The sequence below is a fragment of the Trachurus japonicus genome, chromosome 22 (assembly GCF_045865225.1).
Source record: "Trachurus japonicus isolate A0001 chromosome 22, Traja_1.0".
Taxonomy (NCBI): domain Eukaryota; kingdom Metazoa; phylum Chordata; class Actinopteri; order Carangiformes; family Carangidae; genus Trachurus; species Trachurus japonicus.
Genome location: NC_140928.1, coordinates 18905149 through 18915794, shown reverse-complemented (window position 1 = coordinate 18915794; position 10646 = coordinate 18905149). Strand labels below are relative to the sequence as shown.

The 10646-nt window shown below is 44.6% G+C and overlaps 1 protein-coding gene across 3 annotated transcripts in view; it reads right to left on the bottom strand.

Annotated features, from left to right (window-relative positions):
* The window catches only part of LOC146963914 (regulator of G protein signaling 6-like), a 42415-nt gene extending 34776 nt beyond the window's left edge, over positions 1 to 7639 (bottom strand). For all 3 annotated transcript variants that reach the window (XM_085766668.1, XM_085766669.1, XM_085766670.1), the window contains exons 1-2: positions 7192 to 7639; positions 3208 to 3303 (exon numbers count right to left, since the gene is read on the bottom strand). In XM_085766668.1, coding sequence (XP_085622794.1) covers positions 3208 to 3291 — 84 coding nt within the window. In that variant the 5' untranslated portion in view covers positions 3292 to 3303; positions 7192 to 7639. The remainder of the gene's footprint in view (positions 1 to 3207; positions 3304 to 7191) is intronic.
* Positions 7640 to 10646: the final 3007 nt, after the last annotated feature.

Sequence of the window (10646 nt, the reverse complement as noted above, 5' to 3'; positions counted from 1 at the left end):
ACTAGCCTCTTAAATGCGTTGCCTCCAGGCATGTGTAGTGTTACATAATGAAGCTACGCTGTGAAATCCATGAAGATACCCAGTATTACATGCAACTACAGTGAGTTCTCTCTGCAGAATGACAGCATCTTAGAATATGGAAGATAATGACAACACTGCATTGCAATAATGAATGCATTACCATCCAGAAAAACAGCCCCAGTAGATGTATCATACAATTAAAGCCGCAAGCGGCGATGACGGGCCCTCGCTCACCCATGCGACCGCGGGGCCTGAGGCATGTCGGGGCTGCAATGTTTTGTTCATCCACCAGGTTGCGCTAAGCAGTTGTAGGTTGGTGCATTCAGGGGCGGCCCCTCATCACTCATGTGAAGTTTGGAGTGAATCGGACAAACCATGAGGGAGTTAAAAGCAGTTAATGGTTCATCCACCAGGGGGCAGTAATGGTATGCATGCAGGTGTCTTCAGGGTCAGTCCCTCATCACACATGTGAAGTTTCGTGGAAATTGGACAATGTTGATATAAAATATGGCACTTCCTGTTTCCACTAGGGGGCGACATGAGTGAGATCGTCTACGAGCATATGGAGACGTTGAGGTCGTGACCCTTGACCTGTGTACCAATTTTCATGATGATACGAGTTCATTAAAGCCATCAAAAAGCCAAACGTATTTTAATGGCGAGGAATGGTCGCCACACGGTCGGCATTAACTCGTCTGCATGTTTTAGAAGTGGAATGAAGTTGATGGGGTCAACTATGTGCCATCAGTACACGTTAAAGGAAAACCTGGCCACTTCCTGTTACCACCGGGGGGCGCTATGAGTGACGTAGGAAATTAATATATCGGGACGTTCAGGGCGGAGCATAGACTGTAAAAAGAATGGACGTAGCGTCCGTGACGTCACCCATTGGTTTTGGGGAGTCGTTTTTGTGACTCAAATATGGCGGCCTGAACAGCGCCATGTTGGATTGGCCGGCCGAGAACCCGCCCACTGGCCTCGAAGCAGCCTGTCCACGGAGCTGCTCGGACCTGTCACTCAACGTTTCCGCGCCCTGATTGGCCAGAATTTTAACCTAATAACAGTAAAACTATAGAGTTAAAAAAAAATTCACCCCCCTCAGAGTGTGTGCGGGGGTAGAAACTATCGATTGAGACGAAAAAACGTTCTGACACCAGGCTTTTAACATGTTTACTGAGGATGTAAAGTCGGCGATTTTAACATGGGGGTCTATGGGGAATGCTCCCTTCTGACACCAGCCCCCAGAGGAATCCGAGGGGATTGCAGTTTTTTGAACGCGGAAGTGAGCTTCACTTCTCAGACCGACAACTGCCCCCTTGGGGCGGAGCCATCATCATGTCCAGCAAGTTTGAAGCTGATCGGATAAAGTATGTGGGCGTGAGAGCTGTTCGAAGGTGAAATGGCGAGCAAACGAAAAGTCGCCAAAATTCTCAAGGCCCCAGAAGCCACGCCCTTTGACGTAGAGACCTGCGGAGCACAACTTTTGATCAGAGTGGCATCTCAATGGTCCGTAGCCAATTTGAAGTCAATCGGACGAAATCTGTAGGAGGAGTTAGATCAAACAGGTCAAAAGTTCAAATCAAAATGGCCGACTTCCTGTTGTGATTTCACCATGACATTAAGAGGCTTTTTTTTGTGTCTTGCCATGTTCTATAGGCCCACCAAATTTCATGCATGTAGGTGAAACGCAAAGGAGAGGCTGATGTTTTGAAATTTTCTAGGGGGCGCTATTCAGCCATTTGACCACGCCCATTCCCAAAGACTTTAAAATATCAAATTTTTCGCGAGTCCTGATGTGCATGCCAAAAATTACGCGTTTTGGGGCATGTTGAAGCCCCCAAAAATGCGATTTTAGGGAGAATATAATAATAAACAAAGCAGAATCAATAGGGCTTTCGCTGGGCGACTTGCAGTCGCCGCTCGGGCCCTAAATATATTTTGACAGGCACGTGACATCAAGAAGAGAAACCGATTGTCTCATGTTCTGATTTCTATATTTCTATATTGATTATCATTCCTGGATTCCTCCTGGCAGAGTCTTTAAGAGACTGGAGTTGCCAGTCGCTACCCCAACGGGTTGAGTATTTATGGTACACGAACACGAGTGAATTGTTGCTGGCACTGCACTTCTACATCTCTTTGTGCTGCCAAGTGCTGACGTGTGACAGTCAGTTCATAGCACACAATCCCAGTAAGCATAATTGTCAGGGATTTATCAAGTGTCTGAGCACAAAGGAGGTTCTGACAGTTTCTTCAGGTGAGCTGCGCGCTCACCTAGAGGTGTTCAATAAACAGAAGACGGTTTATGAGAAACTCACCAAAGCACAATGACACGTAGTTAACAAGACGCCTAAAAAAGGAAATTTTAACGGCAGACTGTCAGCAATTATTTTGCATCCTGTCTCAGCCATTTCCCCACTAATATGTTTATCTAGCCATATGAACGGACGATCATTAGAAGCAGGATGAAACAAAAGATTTAGGATAGTGGGATGGGATCTGTCCACAGCCTGCTTATAGCTCACTTTTTACCCTAATAAAGACAGCAGGCTTTAACAGTGGATCCTGTGGCTTAAATGTGATCAAAAGAAGCTTTTCTTTTTTCTTTTTTTCTTTTGAGTGGGCTGTCACACTGTTGGCAGAGAAATAACAAGCTATTCGTCGGTTGAGGAGTAATAACCACCCCCTCATTGGCTGCTCCCAATCCTAACCCTGGAGAATCAGCTACTTCCTCCCAGCCGAACATCCACATAATTAGCCACCGATACTGTTCACCCTCTCCAATCAAACATCAGCTATTGAAAGTGAGGCACCATGGGGACAAGGTAATTACCCCTTGACAGTGAAAGGGCCCTGTCACTGCCCAAACCCTCACTGATGGGACTGAGCTTATTAAAACACTGGACGGATAAAGTTTGACAGACAAGTGAAGGGTACAAGTGGTAGGAAGAGGGTGCTGAAGGGAGGGAAAGAGTTGGAGTTGAATGTGTTTCAAGACGGTTGAAAGAGAGGTTCACTGACACCCGGGCCTGACAGTGAAACCCTGTGTGTGGTGGATTCACTGGTCTGCATCAGGCAGACTAACGGCCTGTCAGGAGCCTGTCTGTGGGTCATTGCTCCTCAGCAAATGTTTCTCCCTTCATATAGCTCAGATACTATAGCTAGCACACACAAAGTAAGCCTTGCCTTTCTGTAGACGATCATATTGGGGGAGTCCTCTTCGGCATCGGTGGTGCCCACGCCTCCCTGGTCTCTGGTCCCCTCCGCCATTTTCACTCAGACCTGTCAAAGACACAGATGCACCACATGAACACAGGAGCCAACATCCAGTGGACAGGGGGGGAAAAACACAAAATGACAATTTGATAAACATCAGTTGGCGTCATCTACTTCCCCCCCGTGAGCCAAAAATTCCTCCAGCCTTTATCGTCATGACATTCGCTGCCAAAACGTATGCTGCTGTCTGGGAAAAGGAGGCATCTGTCACAGTAGGGACAGATAAAAGACCCCAGGTAGGCTTATGTCAGATGAATATTAACTAAGCTACAAAGTCAAAGCATAAACATTCGACACCGCAGTGACTCTCAACCGGTGCTTGTACCTCATGGAGGACCTCTGCAGTATATGGATCTGCATGGAAGATTATGGAGTCACTCAAAAAAACGTCAAGAACTAGAGACTGTGAGCATTTTTTCACACCTGAAAGTCTGAACCAAGGTTTGTGTTTTTGCCAGCCTAGCCCACAGTGTATCCATTTAATCCAGTTGGTAAGGGTCAAATTGACGTCCTGCCCTCATTACCCATGATGCATCTCCCTACACTTGATTGGTTTGTAAACTGTTCTTTGTGTATCGTTTTACCTCTGGCTAAAACAGTATTGTTCTGTATATTAAATTGTTAAAAGAGAATTCCGGTCATTTTTGACCCCTAAATCGTTGTCCTGATGGTCACCCAGTGTTGGGGGAAGCAAAAAACGCAACTAAAATTGATGCAGGAAAACCAGAGTTGCACCATGGCTAGACTAGCGACAACGCTAACCTATGGGGGCATTTTTTTCAACCACAACAAACACTCAAAAAACAATCAAATATGGTACATGACACTGAACTCATATAGTAAACAGTATAAACTTTGTGTTTTTGCATGTAATCACTCACCTCAGATACATGTAGGCGAACTCTGAAACAAAGACATTACTAACCGATCGCAGAGCGCCTGCTCTCCCCGCCACAGAAACAAACACTTTTTCCTTGTTGTGATTATTTCTACGGTCGGAGATATTTTGGACGTTACCACTGCACTGCTCCACCGTTTATTTATATATATATTTTAGCATTAACAAGAAAGAAAAGGTTTTGTAAACAGACGGGCATGCATAGTCGTGTCACCAAAGCTCTCCTCAAATTAGCTAGCTTAGTTAGCAAAGTTGCACTCAAGTTTACTGTAGTTTAGTTGGGTTTAGTCCACCTCGGGTTTTGGGTTGTTGGTCCAGACGTGGTCCAGACCACCTGTTTCACACCAGAAAGGTCTGACAGTCTTTACTCTGGACCAAAGAGGTAGGTGTGTGTGAAAGCCCCCTATCTATGATTTGATTTTTAAAATCATCAATCTTTGTCTTTCATATTAACTTTACCACAAGACCTCGCGCAGTTGAGTGTAAAAAATATATATTTGTCACAACAGCTCAAGAAGGCCTAAACCATAGTGACAGGAAAGCCAGAAGCAACTGGATTGTTAACTTACTGTAAATGGCTCTAAGATAAAAGTGATGGATTTAACAGTTAAACAACTAGATAAGTAACTTCAATTAGGCCTAGTAATTTTTTTTTAATTAACTAGTTTAATAAAGTAAGAGATAGAAAGCTTAGATAGATTAGCGAAAAGTAATTTGAATAGCTAAAAGTAATGGGAAGGCTATGCTGTACAGCAACTTGCTCAATTTACTAAAGTGGCCTAAAATATAGGCTAACTTGTACAAATCTTTAATAAATGTTACCACTTGCATTGAGTGTGGTTGTGGATGAAACAGCTAAATTAATAGATAAACAGATGAAATAGATATAGCTAAAGTTTGGATATCCATCCAATTATAGACCACAATGACAAGTTGTTTAAACCATAATTCATAGTGTCAAGTAATATGAATATTACTTTAACACATTTGCATGTTAAGGGATTATTTTCCATCTGACACAGCTTTAGGGAATGGGATACATCTGAATAAAATAAAATAAAAAATCCTATGTTTCCGCAGTAGGCTACAGAATGTCAGCTCAGGGGAGCCAGGATGGCAGTAATTATGTATAAAGAACAGATGTGTTGAAAATACGTAGTGTAGGCTACATGGCTGTGATGAGTCAACTTAAAAAAAAAAAAAGATGATGTTCATAATGAATGAACTCTCGCAGAGGTAACACTCATGGTTTAAATGTGGTCAGTGCTGCCGCCACCTTTTTATTTTTTTATGTTAAGTGTAAGTAAGTGTTGACTCCATTAACTGATGGTTACCTCTCTGATCTCCCTGCACTCCCCACATTAACCCCCCACCCCCAGGCTTCATACTTTAAGAGCTTCTGTTAAGGGATTTATTTACAACCTCCACACAGTCCCCATCACTTTTCTAGGCTGTCTCCCCCTCCCTCCCTCTCACTCTCTCAGGAGAATTAATTCTGTTTAACTAAGGATTTCCGTAACCTATGCTGACGACTGTGCCTCAACGACCCCCCTTAGCCCCGTCTACCCTTTCCCACTGAGGGCTCCTGTGTGTTATAAATGGGTTAAATCATTTGTTAGTCCTTTAATCGCGTGGAGGAGAGAGGGCGCGTGGAGGAAAGAGGGCGCGAGGGGGATTACATAGTTCGACACATTCATAATTTTTGGTACTTAAAAAAAATACAAAGTGCGAGAGGATAAAGCTGCCAGGAAAAAAAAGAAATAATCACACTGGCCTCACTATTCTATTTGTGTTTGAGAAAGAACTGTGATAAGCTACTAAGGGGAGACAGCACAGAGGACACGTGACAGCATTTCATGACAGCCACACATGATCAGGCACAATATGAAACAATATGAAACCTTCATACATTAACTGAATTAGTAACACCACATCTTGCCGAGGGCCAGCCGCTGGCGAGGGATTTGGAGTAGTTGAATTATATAATTGTAGCCGTGCAATGTTACAAGTTCGCAGATAATGGCTGTGGTGGGGAGAGAGGAGGGGTGGGGGTGGGGGTGGGTGCTGGGGGGTAAATTGCTAAAATTCAGCATGGCACCAGCTTGCACAACAGCAGACGTGCAAGGTGGGTTTGTCACTATAGTTGAAACACTTAAATTTATTACACCACAGAGCATGGTGATGCGCATGAGTGAATAAGTAATCATCCACTCTCGCCTCACTGTTTGTTATTGCCACCAGAAGTGCGGAGTGCAGCACTCCCCATTGGCTAACACGCCTGTGCTCTTTTTAGAGTCTGAGCACATTAGACAGCTAATCTTTGTGTTCGCCTCAAGGGCCGTATAGGAAGGCAGGCGGTATGGATTGCATAGCACCTGCTTAAAGAAAACAATAGTGTGCCAATACGTCCCCCGTGGACGGGAAGCTGTAATTCTAGAGAACAACTTCCTCCCAATTGAGCTGCTCAAGCATGTAAATCAAAGTCCACAGAGAGTCCACCTAAGATGCTAATTGAAAGTGTGTGTCAAAGTGAAACAGGACAGAATACGGACACTGACATCTGCTTGAAGACAAGCCACGGAGCACCAGCACGTACACTGCATGCATGTTTGTCTCGGCACATGCACACTTCTCACACCCAGGCACACTGCAAATATCAATTTACGGGGAGTCAAACACAAAAGGAGGATTGCACACACATATTGGCAGGGCAGAACCCCCCTGCAATGGCCCAAATAAACAAACCCACAGACGCCCAGTCAACTGAAACAAACTGAATAAACTAGCGAAGAGTCCGCACACACACACACACACACACACACACACACACACACACACACACACACGTACAAAACAAGCTGTGCTCCAGATACACCCACAACCATATTGTTGTTGTGAATCCCAAAGCCCCATTCACTCTCTCAGCAGGAAAGCAAGCCCAGTGCAATGCAACATCTGTGACACCTGACAGTTGCCATTACTGAAGCATTCATTACCTTAGAAACAAAATAATGCCTGGTCCACTCTGCTCCCCCGGTTGGCTCCCCCTTAGCAACAAGCAGCAGGCAGGTTCATGGTATAATTGGCAGAGGGGGAGAGAAGGGGATGAAGAAGACAGGGGGATGAAAGCAGTGAAGCAGCGAGAGAAAGAGAGAGAGAGAGAGAAGCTGGCCGGTCACTGCAGTATTCCTCTAGTCCTCCTCCTCCACCTCCTCCTCCTCCTCTTCTTCTTCTCTCTTCACCAGCCCTGCCTTGCCCCAGCAGTTCAGGAGATCCTCACATGTGTGCACCTCGTTCATCCCCCCTCTCTCTCTGTCTGCATGTGCTCCAGTCTGAGTGAGAGCGAAAGAGTCGAGTGTGTGTGAGAGAGAGCGAGAGAGCGAGAGGGAGGGAGGGAGGGAGATGCTGTGCAATAGAGAGGGGCAGATCAAGTTGGGAAAGGGGGAGGGATGAAGGAATTAGGGAGAATATAAAGAGGAAAATAGAGGGAGGAGAAAGACAGGCAGAGAGAGGGTGTATGTGTGTTTGTGTGTGCGAGAGAGAGATAGAAATAGAGAGAGCAGGGGATGCACAGTGAAGAGGAAAGGAGGACAGAGAGAGATACACACTGCAGCAGCGCCCACTGATGCTGAAAATAAGAAACATTTCATCAGAAGGATATGGAGATGCTAATTTAAAAACACGTTACTGCTACTGAACACACACAAACGTAGACTACAGATGTGTATCCTAGACATCGCCCCCCTTTCAGCGAGCAAGCTTTAGAGATGATGCTTTGCAGTTTCCATTCAAAGCTTATATGCAAGCGGTTGCTCGTTGCTCGCAGGCTGTGATCCAAAGTTAGACATTTCTCCCCCCATCAACTTCTGTTTGTATTTCTGCAGCTTATATCTTTTAACATTTACCACCAAATTCCATGAGTTGCACTGGAGGTTGGCAAACGTGCCCTTGTGTCTCCGTCTGCAGATATTCCACTCTCGCATGTCTACGTTCTCCTCCTTCTTCTCTCTTCACGGAAACTCTGGAATCATTCAAGCTTAAATGGCAACCCGAACGAATGAACCTTTTTTCCTGCAATAAATGAGATCCCAAAAGCCCCCGAGGAAGATACTCCAGAAATACATGGCATGGCCAATTTGTGAATGCATGCATGCAGAGTGAACACACACACATACATACATACACACATACTCATACACATACATATGTTGTGCTGACAGAACCAGTTCACCAGTTCTCAAAGAAGTATCTTGCTTGCTTCTCCTCGCTGTGCGTTTCTTCTCTCCTCCAGCAGGGTATCTAAGTGGAGGATTTGGACTCTGTGAGACCCCCATTTTTCATTGCTTTTGAGGTAATACAAATATTCTCCTTGGACAAGAAAGAATAAAACCTTAAATATACATACATACATACAGTATACTGTGTGTATACATATATATATACTATATTCAAGCAGAACAGTAGAAAGCCCAGTTCTCATTAAAGGGATAGTTCACCCAAAATTCAAATTTCACTCATTATCTACTCACCCTCATGTCGACTAAGAGGTGTGAGAATTTTCAGAGTCCTCCGTGCCTTCTCTGAGTTACGGGGGGGTCCGCGCAGCAGTATTTGTCCATATAATGGTTGTGAATGGTGCTCACTTTTCTTGGTCCAAAAAGACACACCAAAAAACATCCAAATACCTCCATGCTGCTCGTCTGTAATGTCCCTCTTGTACTGAAACCCCAACATGAGAAATTGTTCCGCCGGTGACACAGGAAGAGCAGTGAACTGAGAGACTGGGAGCTTCCGCTACAAACATGCTTAAAATATAGACTTATTTAATTTTTTCGGAACAATTTCTCATGTTAGGGCTTCAATACAAGAGGGACATTACAGACGAGCAGTATAGAGGTATTTGGATGTTTTTTGGTGTGTCTTTTTGGACGAAGAAAAGTGAGCACCATTCACAACCATTATATGGACAAATACTGCTGCGCGGACTCCCCCCGTAACTCCGAGAAGGCACGGAGGACTCTGAAAATTCTCCCAGCCCTTAGTCGACATGAGGGTGAGTAGATAGTAGAAATTTGAATTTTGGTTGAACTATCCCTTTAATAAGAGTACAATCTGGCAAAAGGCAGATTAAAATTTGAAAAACTCACCTGCTATTTTTTTTTTTAAAGATGTGTGGTTCTACACTAATTATATGCAGAGGAAAACATTGGTGTTATTTGAACCTCAATAAAAAAAGGAAAAATGTGAACAACTCAAAAATGCTGCTCTCAGTAAATATGGTTACCAAGGGAAACAACCGGGTGAGTGGCGTGCCTATTACAGTGTGAAACCTTTCTTTGGCCTATGGTGCTTACCCCACACATTTCTCCAATTTCTGCAGGAAAGGGACCGTATGTTATATCCGATTCCTTCCTACCACCAATAATTAGAATGCTGCTATTAACCATACAGCTACCTCTCTATACATATACCACATAGTTATATGACATAACCACCCCTCCCCCCCCGATTACAACATACCACACACATGACCCACACTGACTGTCGTGACCTGCAATCAGCATATTTCCCCGTCCCATGAGCTGCTCCGGCATTAAGGAGTGCCATCGTTAACAAGGTGACAGGCAGGCAGACAGGGACTTCTCTAATCTGCTTTAAGGGGGGGCGGCCCTGCTATAATCTGCATTAATGCTAAATTATTGAACAGCCTGTTCACAGCCACGCCACGGCCAGAGAGCAACACTACACGACCACACACACACACACACACACACACACACAGCACCACTGAGATCCAGCCTGCATGTAAAGCGGGTGAGGAGGCGTTGTTGTGTATTCATCAGCAGGAGCGATCACATGCAGTGAGGCTGATGTTGCATCTGAACATGTGGACGTGCAGCAGAGAGACAGAACAGGTGTGAAATTATTTAAAGGAGAAGTTCACAGTTGCGCTCACTGGCTGTGAAGACCTGATGCAATTACAGGATTGGAGACGAAGGACAAAAATCCACGGTGTGAAGTTAAAGCTGATGAGGGTCCCACAGTCAGTTGAATTAAACTGGTGTTTTATTCAGTGGTCTTTGTAGTCATGCTAACAGTGTGGCAATATTAGACTGACATGAAATAAGCCACAGGTATCAATTATGTATTTGGCGATCCTGTCAGTATTTAGGTTTGTCCAATAGCCTGCTCTAGTTTCTGTCCACAAGGCCTCATCCTCGCCTGCTACCTGCCCTCTGCTGCAGCTCATCAAGTAAAGATTGTGAAAACAGAGTGAATTTTGCTCTAAAAAGGATCCAATTGAGACACCCACTCGATTTATCTAACTCAGACTGCTGAAGCCTCAGTAGCTTCACCCTCAGAAATGCATTTCTGCACAGATCTAGGATGGTAGATTTGTCTCCCGGCTCTTGGAATCACATTACAGTATAAAGAGACAAAAGGAAAAAAA